Source organism: Cnephaeus nilssonii, assembly GCF_951640355.1.
Source record: "Cnephaeus nilssonii genome assembly, chromosome: 6".
NCBI lineage: Eukaryota > Metazoa > Chordata > Mammalia > Chiroptera > Vespertilionidae > Cnephaeus > Cnephaeus nilssonii.
Window position 1 is genome coordinate 9,387,541 of NC_137077.1, and position 21,924 is coordinate 9,409,464.

Consider the following 21,924-nt stretch of genomic DNA (forward strand, 5'->3'; position numbering starts at 1 on the left):
CCTTTGATGGGAATTGAACCCGGAACCCTTCAGTCTGCAGGCCGACGCTCTATCCACTGAGCAAAACCGGCTAGGGCAGTGGTCGGCAAACTCATTAGTCAACAGAGCCAAATATCAACAGTACAATGATTGAAATTTCTTTTGAGAGCCAAATTTTTAAACTGAAACTTCTTCTAATGCCACTTCTTCAAAATAGACTTGCCCAGGCCGTGGTATTTTGTGGAAGAGCCACACTCAAGGGGCCAAAGAGCCGCATGTGGCTTGTGAGCTGCAGTTTGCCGACTATAAGCTGAAGTTCTAGCCCCCAGCACCTTAGAACATGTTCATATTTGGAAATTCAGTCGTAGCACATGTAATTAGCTAACATGAGATCATCCTGGATTAGGTTGGGCCCTAACCCACTATGACCAATTGCCCTTATAGAAGGGAGACCTGGACTCCGATGCGAACATAAGGAGAGTGCCCTGTGGGGACTGGAGTTGTACCGCCACCGCCGAGGGGCCGTCCAGAGCTCAGAGACGGGCCTGGAGCGGGCCCTCCCCTGGCACCTGCGGAGGGAGCGAGCGAGCCTTGCTCACACCCTGATCTCAGAGTTCTAGCCTCCAGGCTATGGGACGACCCGTGTCCTGCTGAAGCTGCCCTGTGTGTGGCCTTGGTTGCGGCAGCCCCAGGAAGCCAGTGCAATGTCCACTGGGCATTCTGTGCCAGGACGTGCAGTCGGTACGAGACGGGTAAAGTAAAGGGCCAATTACACCTTCTTACTCCCCACCAGGTCTCCAGTGTTTTCATTATCAAACTGTTATTGCATACTTGATTAATTAATTAATAATCATTGTATAGCTGCTCTGTGCCAGATAACATGCCGGGCACCTTTCCACTGTGTTTAATTTTATTTTAAGTCCTCACCCGAGGATATGTTCATTGATTTGAGAGAGGAAAGGATAGAGGGAGGGAGGAACATCAATGTGAGAAAGAAACATCAATTGGTTGCCTCCCATAGGCACCCCAACCGGGGATTGAACCCACAACCTTTTTGGTATATGGGATGACGCTCTGACCAACTGAGCCACCCGGCCAGGGCCTCCGTGTTTAATTCTGATTCTCCTCCGTACTGCGTGTGTAATGTGTGGTGTGGTGTTTAACCCGGGCTGAGCTGTGGTTGTCTCCTCTGTGGAAGAATCATGCACCGTATCAGGAGTCTAGAGAAGATGAACTGAGATGTGTTGTAAGCTGCCCAGCAGAGAGCCAGGCACGTGGTAGACTGTTGCCACCATCGCTACAATCACTGTTGTTGTTTGGGCTCCTCAGGTGCCAGGTTCTACAAATTTAAAACCACCATTAAAGGTCTGCAGATCTGAGACCAGGGCTGGGTTCCCTTACGTGCGTAGAGCAGGAGGGTGTAGATAACCTTCAGAAAAGCCGTCCTTCTCAAACGAGCACTTGTACACAAGTGTTCATAGTAGCGCTACTCACGGTAGCCAAAAGGTGGAACTCACCCGAATGCCCATCAACTGGTGAATGAATAAATAAAAGCGTTATGTCCATTCAGTGGCATATTACCCAGCCAGGAAAAGGAATGGCATTGGCTACATGCTAGAACATGGTGGAACCTTAACAACATCATGTGAAGTGAGAGAAGCTGGGCACAAAAGGCCATCTATTGTATGATTCCACTTAGAGGAAATATTTAGAATTGGTGAATCCATAGAGACAGGAAGCTAATTGGTGCTTGCCAGGGGCTATGGGTAGGGAGTGGATTTTTCTTTTGGAGAGGTGAACATTTTTTGGAATTTGACAAGGTGGTGGTTGCACAACATTACGAATGCACTAAGTTCCACTGAATTGTACATGTTTAAATGGATAGTACTATGTTCTGTGAATTTCCCCCGAGTAAAAAGAAAAGGCCATTCTTGTTTAATCATGAGGATATTTGTGTGGTCTAAATGAGGGGAACATTGAACAGGGTTAAAGTCTATGACGGTTGAGGACCATCACACACTGTAATCCAAATCAGGAGGCCCTTCAGCATGTATTCTATGATTTTAGAGACTTTTTCTATGACCCGAGGCAAATCATGTTTCTGTCTACAAGGGGAATTTCCTTCATGACACCCCCGTCTGTGGCTTTGGGGTGACGCTGGGACTTTTCCTTCCACTGCAGCTTGTGACCAGGCCTGGGCCGCACCCCATCCCCAAACCAGCCCCTGGCAAAGGAGGATGGCGGCGTTGCTGTCACACAGAACGGCTGCGACCCATTCCCTGTGGCTGGAGGCCAGTCCTCAGCACCCTGCGGCCTCACAGTCTTGGTCTGTTCGGGCTGCAGAACGGAACACTAAAGGCTGGGTGGCTTATCAACAACACATTTATTCCTCACAGCTCTGAGCCTGCAGATCTGAGACCAGGACTGGGTTCTGGTGAGGACCCTGTTCTGGCTTGTGAAGTGCCAGCTTCTCCTTTGTCCTCACACGGCAGAAAGAGTCCCTTTCATAAGGGCACTAATTCCATTCCTGGGGGCTCCACCCTCATGCCCTAACTCAGTGATGGGCAACCTTTTGAGCTTGGTGTGTCAGACTTTGCCAAAAAACTGAGCATAACTCGGGTCGTGTGTCACTTTGAGGAAAAAACATTATTTCGCAAATGTTTCATCCTCAGGAGCAGCAAATGTTTCATTCTCGGCATGCAGCCGCCTCAGCGGCCACTTGTCATTAGAAATGGCTACGCGTGTCAGTGCTGACACGCGTGTCATAGGTTTGCCATCACTGCCCTAACTACATCTCAAAGACCACACACCTCCTAACACCATCAAATTGGGGATTAGGATTTCAACATAGGAATTTGGGGGACACTCAAACATTCAGTCCATTGCACCCACCTATGGACGAAAAATAGCATTGTGGCAACAAGAAATACCCCCCAAAACAAAGACAAATATTGCGCCTGGGATGGCTCCCAGCTGTGTCTGCCACCAGAATCATTTGGGGTGGCCTCTGGACTGCGCTTTTCCTCCAGCTTCACCCCCTTGCAGAGTTGTTAGTTTTCTTAAACACATGTGCTGTAATTCCTGCTCAGAAATCTTCAGTAGTTGCCCAGGGGCAGTGGAATGAAGTTCAAGTTCTCCTTCACTTGGCATTCAAGGTCATCCAGGTCTTATTCCCCTCTATCCATCAATCTCCTAATCTGACTCTAGAAGGAGTAGCCGGTGGCTGCTCCCTGGGGCCAGGCCTGCCCTTGCATTTTTCCTAGTGGTTCCCTCCCCCAGGGAGGACCTCGCTTGCCTTCCCAGCTTCTGGACATTGTGCCACCCTCATTGGCTGTTGGCTCAGCTCAGATGTTTTCTCCTGAGAACCATATCTTCCCCAGTCCCGCCTTGTGTGCATGGTCATGGCGCCCCAGTCTGTCTGTCCGTGCCTGCATTCTCACAAGGCTCTGCATCCCCTATCTCTGTGTCCCCCGCCCGAAGCTCCATGCCTGGAATAGGGCCTGAGCCTGGGGAGCATGTGCCGTGTGGAAAGGGGTGAATGGCAAGGAGAGAAAAGGGAAAGACGTCGCTGTCTTCTCTTTACCGTGCGCTCCCAAGGCCGCGGAATGTGGAGGAAGAATAGACTCAGCGAGTTAGACACGTGGAGGGGACGGGAGTGCGGGGAGGACTGGAGTGCGGGGAGGACTGGAGTGCGTGTTGCGGCAGCCGCCCTTGTTAAGTGCTTACTGAGTGTTTGCTTAAGCAGAATGGAAATGTGCGGCATGCCTGCTTAAGTCATCCTTTTCCAGAAAGAAAATCCAAAGAACGGGGACCAACACACTCCCCACGGCGGCTTCCCGGGCAGCCGCGTGGATGTGATTAGGAGCTGATTTAGCATTCAGAAGAGAACCGTGACAATCAGCCTTCCGGAGCCGTAGGCCGACCCCGGGAACAGTGCACATCCTCAGGAAAGATCCATTTGCATTAAAGATCTGTGTGGCGAGGCATAGTCAAAGAGGTTAATGCTGTAAGTGGGAATTTTTGATTGCTCCTCGATCTCTTCCCCCTTTTTGCTTCTGCACCTGTGTCACCCCCCAAAGAGAGCTCCGCGCTGCAAGTGACATTCACACTGCCCGCCTGTTGACATCTCTATTAAACTGACGCTCCTGCCCTTCAAAAGCAGGACCTGGGCCCAACTGGCGTGGCTCAGTGGTTGAGCATTGACCTGTGAATCCAGGAGGTCACAGTTCGATTCCCGGTCAGGGCACATGCCTGGGTTGTGGGCTCAGTTCCTAGTGTGGGGCATGCAGGAGGCAGCCGATCAAGGATTCTCTCATCATTGATGTTTCTATCTCTCCTCCTCCTTTCCTCTCTGAAATCAATAAAAATATATATATATATTTTTTAAAAAAAGCAGGACCTGGGATGTATGGTGGAATATAAGGGTGGGAATTAAGGGAAGTACCTGGGATGTAGGTCCGTGCCTTCCACTTCTCCGGGCCAAGGGCGGTGGCTTTGGAGGAAATGCCTCCCAGTGAAGCTGCCGTCCTTTTGGGCATGTGTCCCCGTGGAAACATGCTCACGCCTTTAATAGGGGCCGGTGGGGCCTTAACCTGGTTTCTCAACCTGAGCCCTGTTAGCATTTTGAGCTAGATAATTATTTGTGGTGGGGTGCTGTCCTGGGCCGGCCTTGGAAGATGTTTATCAGCATCCCTGACCTTTACCTACTGATGCTCATAGCACCCCATTCTCCCCAGTCTTGAGCGTCAAAATTTGCTAGACATTTCCACATGTCCCCGGGGCGGGAGGCAAAATCCCCCCACTTGAGGATCACTGCCTCAGAGGCTCACCGTGTAGATAAGTAGGGGCTAGTCCAGTAGGAAGTGGAGGCAGCAGGTGGAAAGTCAGGGAGGTGTGGACGTGGTGTCCTTTATTGAGGGGGTGGTCCAGCATTGGAACGGGGAGGGGGGAGGTCCTTGGGGAGGCAGGTGTTAGAGGTCTGTGATGCCACACCGAGGAGGTCAGAAGTCTTGGGTTGACCCCAGGGTCCCGCTTCCCAGCTGTGTGACCCGAGTCACGTGGCCTTTGGAGCCTCGGTGCCCCTGTCTGTGAGGTGGAGGCGCACAGACTGGTTGCAGAGCCTGAGTGAATGAAGATCTCCTAGAAGTGCCAGTGTGGTACCTGGTACCCCTGTTGCCCCATTAATGTGGTCTGCTTTCCTGAGTGTTCTCGATCCACTTACACCCAGGTCTCTGGGCCCCACCAGCTTAGGTGCTGTTCATCCAGCCACCCAGGTTCTCTGCTCCAATTCCATGCTCATGCCCAAGGCCAAACTGACTTCTGTAAGTGGGATGCTGTGAGGCTCAGAAGATACTGGAACGTGTATTGTTCATCACTGTGGCCCTTGAGCACTTGAGATGGGCAGGGCTCTCTCCCTGTATCCCCCCTCCACCCTCTCCCAGCACCCTGCTCCAATCTTTCCAAGTATACTTTCGCAAGCTCCAAGGGCCCTTCTTTTGCCTCTAACTTGTTTCCTGAGCCCATTTCCTTTACTGCTTACTTGGTATTAGGGGTGGGGCCTTTGGCAGGTGATTATGTTATGAGGATGGGGCCCTCATGAGTGGTATTAGTGCCCTTATATAAAAGAGGCCTGAAAGAGTTCCCTCACCTTTTCTGCCTGAGGACACAGCAAAAAGATTGAACCAGGAAGCGGAGTCCTTGCCCGCCGTGGAATATGCCGGTATCTTGATCTTGAGTTCCCCAGTCTCCAGAATTGTGAGACATAAATATTTGTTGTTTAAACCACCCCATCTATGGTATTTTTGTTATAGAAACCCAAATGGAGTAATATGCCCTTCTATCTGCTTTGTGGACATCACAGCAAGGGGGCAGTCGTGTCTGTGCTATCCATAGAATTTGATTGGTCAAGCAGCTAAAATTCAGCTGATTTGTTTTAATATTGTTATGGCTAGTACAGCATCTCATGTTGCTGTGCAATCATATATTGGATTTCATTTGATCTCCCCCAACTCTGACAGCAACCCTTTGTGCTTGATATTGCCACGAGCTTTCACGAAGAAAGATGACTTGCGTAGATGCTCCCACCGACGTGCAGAGCCCAGATCCTGACGCCCTGTCCTCTGTAAATGCTGAGAGGCCCACGTGAAATGCAGGCGTGCCTTGGAGTTTGTTTGTAGCGTAACAGAAACGAGGTGGGCAAAACCTCAGGCTGCAGGTAGCGTGTCCTCATTGCAGAGTTGTGTGAAATGGGTGGTTGAAGACTAGACTGGAGACCCTGGTGAGGCCTCTGCCCCTTGATCTGGGACAGCCCAGTGGTTCCAAGGACGGAAGGACCAGTTTCCCCGCAGCCAGAGGATCTGATGTCACAGTGAGATCAAGACAAACTAAGGTGGCAGGAATGGACCCTTAGCGTCCTTAAAATAGTAGTTCATGTGGTGATTTTTCAAAAAAATTTAAAATATATCTTTCTTGATTTCAGAGGTAGGGAGAGAGAGAGAGAGAGAGAGAGAGAATGAATCATTGATCCATTGCCTCCCGCACGCCCCCTTCCTGGGGATCGAGCCCGCAACCTGGGCTTGTGCCTTGTCTGGGAATCGAACTATGACCCTCCTGGTTCATAGGTCAATGCTCATCCACTGAGTGACCGCTGCCAGGCATGAATTTTTAAAAAAAATTTTTAACATATTTTTTTATTGATTTTTTTTTACAGAGAGGAAGGGAGAGGGAGAGAGAGTTAGAAACATCGATGAGTGAGAAACATCCATCAGCTGCCTCCTGCACCCCCACCACTGGGGATGTGCCCGCAACAACGGTACATGCCCTTGACCGGAATCGAACCTGGGGCCTTTCAGTCCGCAGGCCGACGCTCTATCCACTGAGCCAAACCGGTTAGGGCCAGGCATGAATTTTTAAACAGTGCCTCCAAGGCCCGGTGCCCTGCAACCCAAGGGTCACCTGCAGGAGGCAGGTGCTGTGGGGCCTGATGTGCAGAGAAAAGAGGCCGGAGGGATGTGACTGGGCTCGGCCGCAGGACGGACGCGCCAGGCCCAGAGAGAGAGGCCGAATGCCTCTTGTGTGTTTCTCCTTGTGGAGCAGAGAAAGGGGAGGAAGGTAGCGTAGTGAACTGGCACGTGACCTCACCCGTAACAGAGCGTGTCTTGGGGCACACCATTGCCGCAGGGACCTACTTGAGGTGAGGTGAGGAATTTGTTTCTAAGTTGCACGTGTCGTATAGTCAGACGGCTGGCAGGCTTTTGTTTAAAGGGGACTTATTGAAACAATACAGTGAAGAAGTTGGATAATGGCAGCCGGGAAGGCTCACAGATGGGGCTGGGCAGGGGTTGGTGATAATATTTGAAATTGTAAGGTTGTGTTGTTTGTGAGGACACCAGGTGCTAGAAGGTGAACCTGGTCCCTGGTCCATGGGAAGGGGCAAATGCTTTGAATTGGCCTTTTTTTTTTCTTTTTTTGTCATGGAATTTAGGTGGAGAGACAGAGTGTGTGGAGGGAGCTCCAGTCTTCAGGGAATGAGAGGCGTTGCCAAATGACAGTGGCAAGGACAGAGAGGAAGGGAGCCACAGGAGCATGAGGGTCTTCCTAGCGGAGGGGCAGCCAGATTCCCTAGAGACAGCTGGAAGCCGGGCACAGAGCCGCATCCTGGGCCTGGGGTGCATGCCGTGAGGAGTGGGAGGAAGGGAAAGCCGTGTCCTGGCAGCAGCTAGCCTTCCACACAAGCGCAGGAGGTAGGAGGAAGTGCGAGGAAGTTGAGGATAAAGGGGGATTTGCTGATCACACAGGGGGAGTTCCACAGTTGTGCTTGGGAGGAAGGAGTGGGCTGAGCTGGTGTGACAAGGTAGTGTGTACAGTGATGAATGTCCAAGGAGACTGCTGGTTGAGACTCAGGTAGTCATAGAGCCACTCAGTACACACTTAGTGATCGTCTCTTATGGACCAGGTCCTGTGCCCGCCACACAGAGCTGCGATGGCCACAGCAGGCAGGGTGCCTGCCCTTGAGTCTGATTGGGCAGTGATTGGGCAGATACAGGCTGGGCATCAGTGTGTGTGTGTGTGTGTGTGTGTGTGTGTGTGTGTGTGTGTTTTCAGGAAACACTAGCATTTGAGTCCCAGCATTTCCAACAACTAACTCAATGTTGCTAGCCTCTCTTGGTCTCAGTTTTCCTTTTTACAAGAGGGATAGAATGATGTCTCTGTGGGTGGTGTGGCGGTTCAATCATTATTCAAACCTGGGAGGAGTGGGCGGTCATCAGAGCCACCTCTAGTCCAGAAGGTGCTTTTGTGTAATTAGAAAAAGGCACCTTTCCTTCTAGAAACTCTGCTTCCATCTGTTAAGAGAACTGTTATAATAAGCATGCCATCCCGAAGTCCCGGAGGTGAACGGCTCTCCAGAGGCACTGGCCAGTCCCTGCGGGGGGGGGGGGGGGGGCGGCACTCTGTGTATTAACCCGCTGTTTACTGGGTGCTTTAGTACAGTCCTGTGCCGCTTAGTGATGGGGATAGTGAGAAATGCGTTCTTAGGCGATCAACACAACGACCATGGAATAGCCCGTTACACACCTAGGCTATGGGGAATGCCACAGGCGTGTGCTCCGTGGTTGACGGGAATGTCCTTATGCAGCACATGACTGGACAGCCCTCTCACACGGTAATGTGCCCTCGAATCACCTGGGATTTTGTTCCGATGCAGGGTGTGATGGAGTGGGGCCGGGGCAGGGCCTAGGAGTTCGCTTTTCTGCTGCCGATGCCACTGGGTCCGGGACCACACACTGGGCAGCGATGGTTGAGCGTAAACCTTTGTCCTAGATGCTGGGCTCATGGAGAATTTAAAAACCTGATCCTCTGCCCTTCGGGGGTTTTAGTCTCATGAAGAGAGATTAAGGCTCAGGACATGGTGAGACCCCAGCTGAGCGTCAGGAATGTGTGACTGTGGGAGTTCAGACAGGAGGGGAAGGAAGCTTCGGGTCTGGCCTTGAAGCGGCGAGGCTTGAAATTCCCCCCCAGTCCCAGCGGAGGAGGAGAAAGGGCGTTGTACGAGTGTGTGTGAGCAGGTGGCTTGGGTCAGGGCATGAGCTGGCCGTCTTCTAGCAATGGCGCATGTAACGGTAACAGCAAAGCCAGCATGAGGGTCCCATCTGCTGTAGGACCTGTTTTAGGAGCTCAGTCTCATCGCTCTTCGGAACCGGGAGAGCACCTTGCAAGAACGGGTCACTGGAGGGAGACGGGGGTGACCATAGGTGACTGACAGGATTCAGCCGATCTAGTTAAAAATCCATGGCCCAGATCTGTTCAGTGCCCATAGGATCTGTTTGGGATCCTAAGTGATTCTGAAGGGTTTCTTAGACTTTTTTTTTTTTTTTTGGAAGGTTACGTAGATTTTTAGTTTCTTTTCATGTGCAATGTTCCTAGACAACCCACACATCTTGAACACTCTTGAAAAATCCTTCCGCACATCCGTGATGCTAATTAAAAGACAGCCTCGGGTGTGGGTCGGGGAGGTGTGGAGCTGTGTTTGGAGTGTAGGCTTCTGACTGGAGTCTTTCAAGTGGTTACCAGCCACGCCTGCAGGATATGCATTCCCAATTAGGGTCCCGCTGATTCTCACTCACCGCACCTAGCAAGGCAAGTAAAACACGTTTTTTGGGGCCTTTTGAATCACAAAACAGTGTAACAGGAAGGCGTGATGATTTCAAGCTTTTACATAGTTTTAAATTATACAAGCCATGCACACTCCTTGTATAAAATTTAGGAAAGAATATAATCACAGGGTTGAAATGACTCTCATTCTACCCATAGAGAGAACTCTCAGTGCTCATACCTTTTCCATATCTGTGGTTATGGAGATTCTTATACATGTATGTAATTTCTCACACTGGGCTGAAGGATACTTGCAGTCATAGTTTGTGTTCAGTTTTGAATCCTCTCCTTTTGTGGCTTAAGAGAGGGCGTGATCATTTTTCTGGCTCATGCAGTGTTCTCTATAAATGTGACATTTGTTGGTTCAGACATGGGAGGAGACAGGTGGAGTAGATGTTTAGGAGGAGAAATCGACCAGATTGGTCCAGAAGTTATATGTTGGATTTGAGGGGGTGCTTGGTTAGCGATGACTTTGAAGCCCCTGGGTTAACGGCCAGGTGGGCGGTCTCCCTTCCACCAGGTAAGGCAGGTTAGAGACTGGTGTTCCTAGGTCTTTTGCACACGTGTGGGATGCAGTTTCCAACCTTCCAGTTTCTTCCGTCCTTTCTTCTTCTTGTGTTGATGCCTGTATTGACTTCCTGGAGAAACTTCTGATAAATATGGAGGTTTCTCTTTAAAATGTGTCTTTAGAGCACAGAGGTGTCATTTAAAAGTCAAATCCATGAAGGAGTATTTTTTCACCTGCTGAGTTTAATTTCAGGTGCCAGCGTTATCATAAACTGCAAGCCAACCTTGACTCTGTTTTAAAACTTTACATAAATTGTGCGAGTTGAAACGAACGTGTGCAGACGGAGAGAGGAAAAGGAGGAAAATAAGTGTTTTAAGGAGTCTTTGAAAATGTTATTTAAATATCAGTGTCACTTGAGCTCAGTTTTTGGTATATCCCTACTTTCCCCTGAAGTGTAAATCCATCTATCGCTTTCTGATTGTATTTCTATCTATTCTACTTTATTGTCCCTTGGAACAGGAGCAAACACTGGTGATATATTTGACTCTGGGGAAGGAAATACTCATAAGATGCAATATAAAGGATTGAGGTTAGATCAAAAGGAAGATGCCCCTTGAAGGGGTCCATTTCTTAGGGGGAACAGAGCCACTCCCCCCTCCCCCTCCGTATAACCTTTGGCCCATTTATTAATCTTTTTGGCCTTAGTTTTCCTGTCCATAAAAATAGGGTTAAAAAGTAAGTTCTTTTGAGAATTAAACAAATAAAAAAACCTAGAAAAATGCTTTCTACACAATAAGTGCTACTACTGCTTGTCGTCTTTATTCTTATATGTGAAGTGTTTAAAAACAAACAAAACAAACCCATGTGATTTTAATGGGTGGGAACTCCTGAAGGAGAATTGCGTAGGTAGGTTTTTCAGGTTAAATCACTTGGCTTGCCAGTCAGTACCTACTTGCTGAGATCTGTTTTCTGCCAAACCCTGTGTGTGGGGGGGGGCATGGGAGGGGGAGAGAGAAAAGCATAAGTAAGACGGCTGTTTGGTTCTTAGGAAGACGGGGTTACCCTGCCAAGTGCTTGCTGGGGCTTTGCTTGTCGCTCAAGGGATTTCTTATTTCAGCCTCATACCCACCCGCCCAGACTGAGGGTGTCCCTCCGCTGCACAGGTGAATGAAGCAAAGCTGACCTGGGGCCAGGTCCTGGTGTGGCGCCGGATTCCCTCTGCCTTCCTCCCCCAACACTCCCTCCCCTGGGATCGCCAGCATTTCCTGTTGCTCATTCTTAGTGAAGATGCTCATTCTCAGTGACCAGTGAGGTTTGTTTGTGGGGTTTGTGTCTCCTTCTCCCCGGGGGCACTTTTCTGAAGTCAGCATTCTTGGTTTAAAGGGATTTTGCTTTTCTTGGCGTTCCTTTCTTGTGCTCACCCTCCAGCCCTGTGGCCTTTCATCTGTTTCAAACGTTTAGAAAAGGGTCAGAGGGGTTGCGGAAGACAGCCCGGCCTCTGACGTGGAGATGGGCTCCGTGAGGTCTTTATTGCCTGCAGCTAGCTGAACACAAACTCCTGAAGCTCGGGAGGGCCGCCTCTGGTTAGAATCCGATTCCATTTATTCGCTCAGCAGACAGTTACCAGGCACCCGAAAGTGACGGGCAGGACGCTAAGTCTCAGGGATGCCAGTGAATCCCACGACCGCCTCGCCTGTCTTCTGGAAACACCACGGCTGGTGGGGAAGGGAGACGGTTCACCCAGACATTGTCACATGGGGTGTGAGGGTCCTGGCAGAGGGAAGGACCGTGTGGCAGTGTCTAAGGGACACCATTCCTTACATGGGAGCTGCCTGCAGCCGTGGGCTCTGCTCTGTCAGGGAGTTTCCCTGTGGACCTCGCTCTCCACCTGCAGCCCAGGTGACTGCGTTAGGAGGTGATGGAGATGGGAGTTCATGGTCTGTTGGGTTTTTAATTCCTTTGTAAGGCACATGAGTTTCTGGTTCTAGACTCAGGCGAGAGGTCGTGTCCTCGACTCCATCTGTGTAGGCCTTCTCCCTCCTCTGTTCTTTGCATTTCACCAGTCTTCTGCGTGGTCCGAGGATTGTCCCTCTGCAGACGGCTGTGGGTTATCTCCATGTTCCTCCCCATGCTCTGCACATCTTCATCGTCGTCTGTGCTTTTCTGGGCTCTTCTTCCGTGTTAAAGATGAGTGCGTGTAGGCTTTCCACGGTGATGGAGATCTGGTGCCTCGCCAGTCTCCTTTCCTATGTGTGTGTGTGTGTGTGTGTGTGTGTGTGTGTGTGTGTGTGGTCAGCCCTGCGTGCCTTCCACCGGGCTCTCTGCCGGGAACACGGGAACTGTTCCACCCCCCTGGCCGCACACGGGAGCGGTCGGCAACTTCCTCATCCTTCTCTGGAGGTACCTGCCCCTCGCAGCCGTCACATTCTCGGAGTGTCTGTGGATGTTTTATGCTGGCCTCTCCTGTTAGATTGTGCTCTTTGATGCCAGCCCTCATTCTGCTTTTTCAAAACACAGCACCTGGCTAGTGCTTGGCATATACAAGGTGCTCACTAAATGCTCGTGTAATGAGTGTGTTAGTTCAGGCTTCAGAAGTAACCCATGGTAGAAATGCATGTGTGTGTAAGTGTGCACATTAGAGAGAGAGAGGGAGAGAGCCAGCGCCCTTATGCTTTATTTGTTTATTTTCTAACGAACTGTCTCCGCTTTGATAGATGGCAGGGGTGCAGCGGCATCTCTCGGGAATAAGTGTTAGCAGGAAACCGTAGCCGAGTCAGCCTCCTCCCGGGAGCTCCAGCATGTTCTCCCTGCAATCTGCATCCATTTACAGCCCTTCCCCTCTGCTCTTCCTTCACAGGGAGTATTATGAGGGAGGCCGAGGACTCCACGCTCCGGGCAGAGAAACGGCTCTGGGATTAGGGATTGCCACTTCCGAGAGGATGCTGGGAATCTGCAGGGGGAGACGGAAATTCCTGGCTGCCTCGTTGACTCTTCTCTGCATCCCAGCCATCACCTGGCTTTACCTGTTTGCCGGGAGCTTCGAAGGTAAGAAGGAAGCTTTTGCGGAGTGAGAGGGAGGTGGGGAGAAGAACACTGGCTGTCCCAGCGTCCCAGGGAGAGCATCCGAGCCGTCTGATCCCAGCTGGTCATTTTGTAGAAGCGAATACCCATGCCCCGTCACAGGGGAAGGCTTGCCTAGGTTCTCACAGGTCGATGGAGGGAGTCAGGAATGTGAGGAGAAAGAGACACAACCACAGGATCAGGTGCACCTGGGCGCAGTGGCGTGGAGGAGGTGGCACAGATGTCAAAGACCGGCTTTGCGAGTGGATCGCTGTGTTGATGACAGGCCAGGCTGGGCCCTGGAGGGAGGACTTAGCTATTCATGGAGCCAGATGTTTTATTCTTTCTTCCATCTCTTCATTCACGTAGTCACATATTCAACATTTGTTATTACTGTCGCTGCTGCTGTGGTTTACATCTCTGCTAAACCAGGTGCTGGACACGCGGTGATGACACACCTGGGCCTTCACAGCTCAGTGGGGGAGACAGACAGCTGGACACCCACACGATGGCTGCACAGGCTGTGCGTGGTGTGAGGAGGCGGGTGTTGAAGCAGTCGGCCGGGCTCGGGGGAGGGCTGATCAGTCATCGGATGGCCCAGTACAGGAACGCAACAACCCTAATCCCTGCCACTGTTCAGAAATCATCAGCAAAGACCAGACTTGCCGTCCTCCCAGCCAGCAGTTTCAAACGCCGTGCGTTGTGTATCTGAGGTGGTTTTCTAAGCGTGGGGAGGAAAGGCGTGGCCGTTTTGGCGAGCACAGCTTTCTTCTATTTACCCCCACACTTGAGTTAAAAGGGAAAAATTAACTCAAAGGAAAATCTGACTCAAGGAAGTCAGTGCTGTGTTTTTAAACATGTTCCTTATGCATAATTTTATTGTCAGCTCAAGGCTACCTTTTAATTAGGAGTTGCACTTCACTTTCTGAGATTTGCCCCGAGGGAGCCAGACGGAATATAAAGTGGGCGGAACTGAGTGTGGGCTTGGCAGGGAAGGGCCCCAAGCCACACCCCTACCCCTCGCCTGCCCCAGCGTCCCCTGCAGAGGGTGGAGCTTTCATCTAAGGGGCTGGAGAGCAGGAATGATGCCAGGGCGGTGCGCATGGGTAATTTTCCATAAAGGGATCGGAGGGAGGAAGGTGAGCTGGTGATAAGCCTAGGAGAGATATAAGGAAATGTTTTTCTAGGGGTGATGGAGGAGCCCTGATAAAACAAGGCTATGAGGGGCTGGCGCCTGACTCGGTTTAATACATTAAAACATTGACTTTCATAGTATAACTAGACTGCTAATAATAATACTATAACAATAATGAGGATGACAGTCTAAACTATTAGTTTTTTGAGGGGTGTATTTTTAAAAAACATATTTTTATTGATGTCAGAGAGGAAGGGAGAGGGAGAGAGAGATAGAAACATCAATGATGAGAGAGAATCATTGATTGGCTGCTTCTTGCATGTCCCCTACTGGGGATCGAGCCCGCAACCCTGGCATGTGCCCTTGACCGGAATCGAACCCGAGACCCTTCAGTCCACAGGCTGACACTCTATCCACTGAGCCAAACCAGCTAGGGCAAGCTGTTAGTTTTTTGAGCATTTCTACCTGCCAGGCATTGTTGTTAGGACTTGACACGTTAGGATTTTTTTCACAAGAATCCTATGTAATAGGTAGGGATGGGAAGGCGGGGAAGGTAAACTTTAGGGATCTGCCCAAGGCCCCAAAGCCAGTCAAGACAGGGCCTGGATTATTGAACTCGAGAGCTGGAGTTTTTAACTATAAAACCATGTTATAGTCGGGGCCTCAGTGAGGTAGCAGACTTTGGCAAGGGGTTTGACAGGGTGTCACATGACGCTTCTGGGTGCTGCGAGGGAAATTGCAGAATTTTTATTTGCACTCATTGATAGAAACTCAACCTTAAAAGGTTTGGGCAAAAATGGAATTTGGGGGCTAACAAAACTTGTAAGTTCGAAGGTGGAGGCAGGCTTCAGGTAGGGTTGGATCCAGGGGCTCAAGTGATACCCGTGTAGCTCAGTCTCTCTTCATCCCTTTGCTCTGCTTTTCTCTTCTGTGGTTTCTTTCAGGGTAGTTTTTCCTACGTGAAACAAGCTTTAGTTTATGACTTATCCTCCCCAGACCCTATAGAAAGAGGAGTTCTCCCTCCCCCAACTCTCCATGCTTGCCTCTGATTGGATTGCCTCTAGTTGCTTGTCCAGAGACCAGTCACTGAGTGGGGAGGCCAGGGATGGCATCCCCGAGCTCTGTGCCTGTTTCTGGTCCTGGGGTAGAGAGGAGTTCTCCTGAAATATGGGTGACATCGGGGGAGGGGTGGCCCCAAAGGTAAATGGTACGTCTTCTCGGAGGAGAGAGTAGAAGTTGATCTGCGTGAGGAGCGTTCATACCTGGCTGTGCTTCGTGATGTGTTGATGTCCACTTGAAGACTCTCTCCAGCATCACGCTCTTTCCCACCCTGGCTGATGGGGTGACTGTGAGTGATTTTATTAGACTGGCAGGTAGGTTACAGGAAACAGGGAGGATTGAGGAAATACTCTGCAACCACCCGCACAGACTGGGGTAGGTTCTATACCTATAACCGTGAAGCTTAACAAGACATCCTACCTTCGGGACCAAATCAGAAACTGCTTTAAGTTGGGGGTGGGTGATTGGGTACATTAACAGACATGTTCCAGCTAGAATAGTAAAGCTGACAGCTTTCTTTTCACGGGTAGCAGTCCACAGCGGGGCTGCGGCATTTGTTTCCAGGTGCCGTACTTTCAGAACCGTCTAGATACGGCCGCACCCTTAGGAGAATCCAGGTGAAGGATGGTGCCGATCCAAGCCTGGTTCCAGTACACACAGTGGGAAGAACTGAGGCTGTTTACCCTGGAGAAGCGGAGGCTCCCGGTGTATGTGTCAGCTTCAGCAAACAGTCAAAGGGCTGTCACCTGGCAGAGGTCAGGATGACTCTGATGGCCCTGAATCCATGGAGGGGTGTGGCAGGGAGCCCAAAGTCCAGCTTGTCATAACGAGGATCATTCTGTCCTGTGCAGGCCTGAGCTGCCCTGGGAGGAGTGAAATGCATGCCATGAGGTGTGTGCAAACATGAGACAGTACAGGGGAGAGAGGGAGCCTGGGGGACAGTAGGACAGTGTGACCTGGGGGGAGGGAGTGAGCATGGGGGACAGTAGGACAGGATGACCTGCTGACCTCCTGACCCAGATATCCTGAGGCTAGTTTGTGGGGTCATGGCGGCTAGGTGGAGCTCCAGCTGTGGTGCAGACATAGGCGCACTCCCAGCTGGTCCCGCGGAGACATTCCTGTCTGGGTAAACACAACCTTGCCATCTATGTATTGACACCCTTGAGTTTTTTGTTTCAAGGCTGGTGGAGCCATAAATAAGGTACAGGGTTGCTGTCTGCGTTTACAGCAGTGCTATTCATCCTTAATGGGGGGTTATTTATTTTCCAACCCTGTTTAATTTCAGGGGATCTCCTGAGAGCAGAGCGGAGAACACTCCCTGAGATGGGGACACTCTGAGCATAAGATTTCAGAGTTAGATGACAAGCAGCTGCAGGATGAATTGAGGGAGCGCGGCGTGGGGTCAGGCGTCTCAGGCCCTGGAATCAGCCAGAGTTGCTGGGGGTAGGGACACAACCATTCCTCTTTCTAGAGCTGCATCTCCCCTGATGTGATATGATGTAAAAATGAAGCACTCCTTGTGGGGCGTTAACATTCTACGAGGTTATGCTTCTAAGTATTTAACGTGAGTTAGAAAGGGCCAGTCCTGTCCAGGCCGGTGTGGCTCAGCGGTCGAGTGTCCACATGTGAATGAGGAGGTCACGGTTCAGTTTCCGGGCAAGGCACATGCCCAGGTTGTGGGCTCGATCCTCAGTAGGGGGCGTGTAGGAGGCAGCCCATCAGTGGTTCTCTTTCATCATTGATGTTTCTGTCTCTCCCTCTCCCTTTCTCTCTGAAATAAGTAAAAATGTATTTTAAAATATTATTTAAAAGTTAAATAACTAGTGGTATATTTATCTAGTGAAGTACTACGTAGCAATGAGCGTGAATATACTCACAGATAGTGTTGAACAAAAGAAGACAGACACAAAAGAGTACATACCGTAGAACTCCAATTATATAAATACAAAAATAGGCAAAAATTAATCTGGGGGTAGAGACCAGGGCAGGGCATAAGGAAGACTTTGGGGTGCTGGTAATAATTTATGTTTTAACCTGTGTGACAATTATATGGGTGTGTTCATTTTGTGGCAGTTTACAACATTCTTCATTTATGATTTGTTCACTTTTCTGTATGTTAATGCTATTTAAAAAAAAAAATCTATGCCAGCCTTGATAGTTCAATAAGTATCTGAATTTGAAGAGATTTTTGTGGGTTTTGCATTCTGTTCGGATGAGAGGAATTTTCTGAGCCTTTGGGTATTTCGAATCTATGTCACTGTTGAACTTTGAAATTCAAATGCTTTCTAAGCATGAAACTTTCCTTTTGGGATGGATGTTGACCATTTTTATTTAACCACATTTCCTTTCTTTCTTCCCGATGGGCCTCGCCATTTGGACACAGGTTCCCCCCCAGGAGGGTCTGATCACAGCACTGACTTCAAGGTCTGAAATTCGCTCAGAGAACCCTAATTCTGAAAGGGTGTTTCTATCAGTTTGAACAAGACCAGGACAGGCAGGCCTTGGAGATACTGCGGGTTCTGTTGCAGACCACCCCAGTAGGGCGAGTGTTACAGTAAAGGGAGTCATGATCTTTTTGTTGGTGGAGGATCTTGCCTTTGTTTGTTTAAAAAAGCAAACAAAAAAAATGCAACATTTGTGAAACACAGTAAAATGAGGTATATGAGGTATGCCTGTATTCCTACCCGAACTCTGGCAATGATGTAGCTCTGATTAATATTAAAGCAATATGCCCTAGCTCAGTGGTCAGCAAACTCATTAGTCAACAGAGCCAAATATCAACAGTACAACGATTGAAATTTCTTTTGAGAGCCAAATTTTTTAAACTTCTTCTAACGCCACTTCTTCAAAATAGACTCGCCCAGGCCGTGGTATTTTGTGGAAGAGCCACACTCAAGGGGCCAAAGAGCCGCATGTGGCTCGCGAGCCGCAGTTTTGCCGACCACTGCCCTAGCTGGTTTGGCTCAGTAGATAGAGCTTTGGCCTATGGACTGAAGAGTCCCGGGTTTGATTTCCTGTCCAGGGCATGTGCCCAGGTTGCAGGCTCGGTCCCCAGTAGGGGGCGTGCAAGAGGCAGCCGATCAACGATTCTCTCATCATTGGTGTTTCTATATCTCTCTCTCCCTTTCCCTGCCTTTCTGAAATCAATAAAAATATATTTTTAAAAATTAAAGCAATATTACTTCTTGACCTGGACATCAAGCCACATTAGACAAATGTTCCTATTTGCATTCATCAACAAACTTGCATCTTTGTAAACTCCAGGAGCCTGGAAAAGACAGCGTTTGGTATTGTCACTTTTAGTGATAGGGAAGCACAAAGCGGAAATGCAGGTGGGGCAGAGTACGTTTACAGTTGCTCGTATGGAAAATAATACAGTAATTAATAAATAAAATACAAGTGCTTCTAATACTTGCAACTGTTAACCTAGGTTCGCCTCCCCTGTATACTATGCAGCAATAGCTTCCATTTATAGCTTGTTAAACAGAAATGGGCTGCACCTGGCATGCATTTGTATTGGGTTTGGCCTGCCCACTGCTTTTACCATTTTTGAATTTATATGAATAGTTGAAAAATGGGAGCTGGCACATTAAAAAATCATGATTTCTTGCTTTCCATACAAAAATGGGAAGGTCTAGCAAACCCCACCCTTGCTCCATCCCAGCAGCGATTGGCTGAGCTGAGCAGTCACTGTCCCTTTGCCGGGGCGTGTCCGTTCGCTCAGGCTTGTCACAGTCCCCGCTTTCCTGGTTGGTCATCTATACAGAGCAGAATTGAGAAGAAAGAACTGGCATTTGCTTATGTTGCTTATTGATCCTGTCTCGCGCAGCTAGACTTGGGTTTTAGACCGTTTAACTTACTCCCTGCCATGGGCTGGGCTAGGGATTTTATTTTATTTTTAAAAAAATATGTTTTTATTGATTTCTGAGAGGAAGGGGGAGGGAGAGAGAGACATCAATGATGAGAGAGAATCATTGATCAGCTGCCTCCTGCATGCCCCCTACTGGGGATCAAGCCCGAAACCCAGGCATGTGTCATTGACCGGCATCGAACTCGGGACCCTTCAGTCCGCAGTCTGATGCTCTATCCACTGAGCCAAACCAGCTAGGGCTGGGCTGGGGGGTTTACATACATTATCTCATTTGCTCCTCCAGATAGCTTCACGCTTGTCCTGTTTTGGAGATAAGGACACGGAGGCTCAGGGCTGTTGAGGTCTTTGCCAAGGTCACCCAGCCAGTACATAAGGGAGCCAGCATGCAAACCAGGCCCTGCCTGCCTCGCCCAGAGCACGGCTGTCTCCACAACTTGCGTATATAGAACCAACTGGTGGATGACATTTCAAAGTCAACATGCTCAGGCTTCAGATAAGGACCCGACACATCCCGAGACGAGGGAACGAGGCCATCTTGGACGAGAAGGCACACCATGTTCTGTGGCTTGGGGATTATTATAAGCCAACAGAAGCAGAAAATTCGATTAGTCCTTTAATGCAATTTGCATTTTGTTTCTGCCAGAGACTCATGCAATTAAGAGCAGGCATGGGCCTTCGGAATCATCTAGGCAGGCTGAAGCCTAAGCAGATGAAACCTTTGAAAACGACACAAGGACTTTATCTAGGACGGGGACTGATGGTGGGCGAACGGGTCTGTCCCTCAGTGATGGGTGGCACTATTTAAGTCCCAGAGTGACAGTAGACAAGTTACCTAGCATCCCTGCAGGTCCGTGTCTTCTCATGAAAAGGGGACTATAATACGCAGCTCATGCACTTGTTAGGAAGGCTATGAAGTCCCAATTACAGTAGCAGTCATTCAATAAATGTTCGCTTTCTTTTCCTGTTTCTGAGAATCTCGGAAGCTCTTCCTGGGAGGGATGCAAAAGGTCACCCACGTAGTCCAAACAAGGAAACCGAGGCCTGGAGAACTGACCAAACGAGGCTCAGAGCCCCAGACAGGGATGTCATTGGAACCGCCACCCGGATAGTGTGTGTCACTAGCTGTGTCGCTGCTTGTCACCGACTTCTTCACTACTTTTTGTAAAGACAGAAGACACGTGTCACCTTGATTCATTTCTGTCATCTCTTTTCCAGACATCAGCAGTCTCCCTTTACGTGTGCAGGAGGCAGGGGTGGGAGGAGGGGACTCTGAGATATACCGTAGCCACAGTCACAGTGCACCTGCAGCTCACCGTGGGCCCAGTGGCCGTGTTTGGAAAAAATTAAATTCCTCCTGGATGACCTGCTATGAGGACTTTCAAGAGGAATGAAGAGGCCCACCCTGTGACGCAGAGTTCAATCGCTTCTCTCACAGAAGCTTTGTCTGATGGGGCCGTAGCTGAGTCAGCACACATGGCTCTTATTCCCCAACCTCCCCTTAAACGCTGTGTGTCCTTAGCTGAGTAACTTAACCTCTCTGAGCCCACATTGCTCCTCAGGAGTGGGGGTGCTGTTCCCTATTGGACGGGGTCTTTGTGCAGATGAGGAGGAGTCCATTGTGCCTAGCATACAGTAGGTCCACGAACTTTTTAAAAAAAATGTTTTTATTGATTTTAGAGAGAGGAAGGGAGAGGGAGATAGAGATAGAAACATCGATGAGATTCATTGATCGACTGCCTCCTGCACGCCCCCTACAGGGGATCAAGCCTGAATCCAGGTTACATGCCCAGACCACGAATCCAACCATGACCTCCCGGTTCATGGGTCGACGCTCAACCACTGAGCCACACCGGCCGGGCAGGGTTCAGCTGCATTTGACATGCTGCCTGAGCTCTGAAGCACAAAGTTGCTCATGCAGGGACTCCCTGGAAGAGACCTGAGGATGCAGGGTCCTTGGTGGGTATTTGTCATCAGCGCTCCAGCAGAGGGCACTCCGTGCCCCTTGTCCTGCAGTCTCGAGTTCTCTTGCTGGAGCAGAGCCCCTGCGGGTGCCTGCAGGGACACCCGGGCAGGGAGCCTCTCCATGGCACCCCTCGGTAGCAGCTCTGATTAGGTAGCCCGGTGCTATTGAACACAAGCTTTCTCATGCACATTGGATCCTCCCGCAGCCCCAGGAGGGACGGAGGGTATGCCATTTGCATGTCCCCCTTCTCATGGAGCTCACTTCCCGGTGGACAGAGAAGATTAGCCAGTTAAAGTGAGGGTGGTGATACAGGCCACAGAGAAATAAAGCCGCCTGAGATGACTGTGCAAGTGGCAGGGGCGAGGCTTGGTGAGGGATGGGGAGGACACGGGCTGGACCGGCCTCTCTGAGCTGGGCGGAGGTCGGGAGGAAGGGCGTCTCAGGCAGGAAGTGGAGAGTGTTTGGTGCCTTTGCAGACCGGCCCGGAGAAGTTGGGCTGGAGGAGAGGGGCGTGGCAGATGGAGTCCGGCCAGGTGGGCAGGGTTCCTCCCACAGGACCCAGGGGTGGTCTGGAACGTACTCTCAGACTTCATCCCTGCGCTGGACTTGCCTTTGGCTGCTAAGCTAAGTGGCACCTGAGCGAGTATTTTCTCCTCCTGCCTGTGAAGAGGTCACCTAGATCTCTGGCTTAAGAATCA

General features: G+C 50.1%; 1 protein-coding gene across 3 annotated transcripts in view; it reads left to right on the plus strand.

Annotated features, from left to right (window-relative positions):
* LARGE1 (LARGE xylosyl- and glucuronyltransferase 1) overlaps positions 1 to 21,924 on the plus strand; it is a 429,267-nt gene that overhangs the window by 109,529 nt on the left and 297,814 nt on the right. For all 3 annotated transcript variants that reach the window (XM_079775304.1, XM_079775306.1, XM_079775305.1), the window contains one exon: positions 12,996 to 13,183. In XM_079775304.1, coding sequence (XP_079631430.1) covers positions 13,078 to 13,183 — 106 coding nt within the window. In that variant the 5' untranslated portion in view covers positions 12,996 to 13,077. The remainder of the gene's footprint in view (positions 1 to 12,995; positions 13,184 to 21,924) is intronic.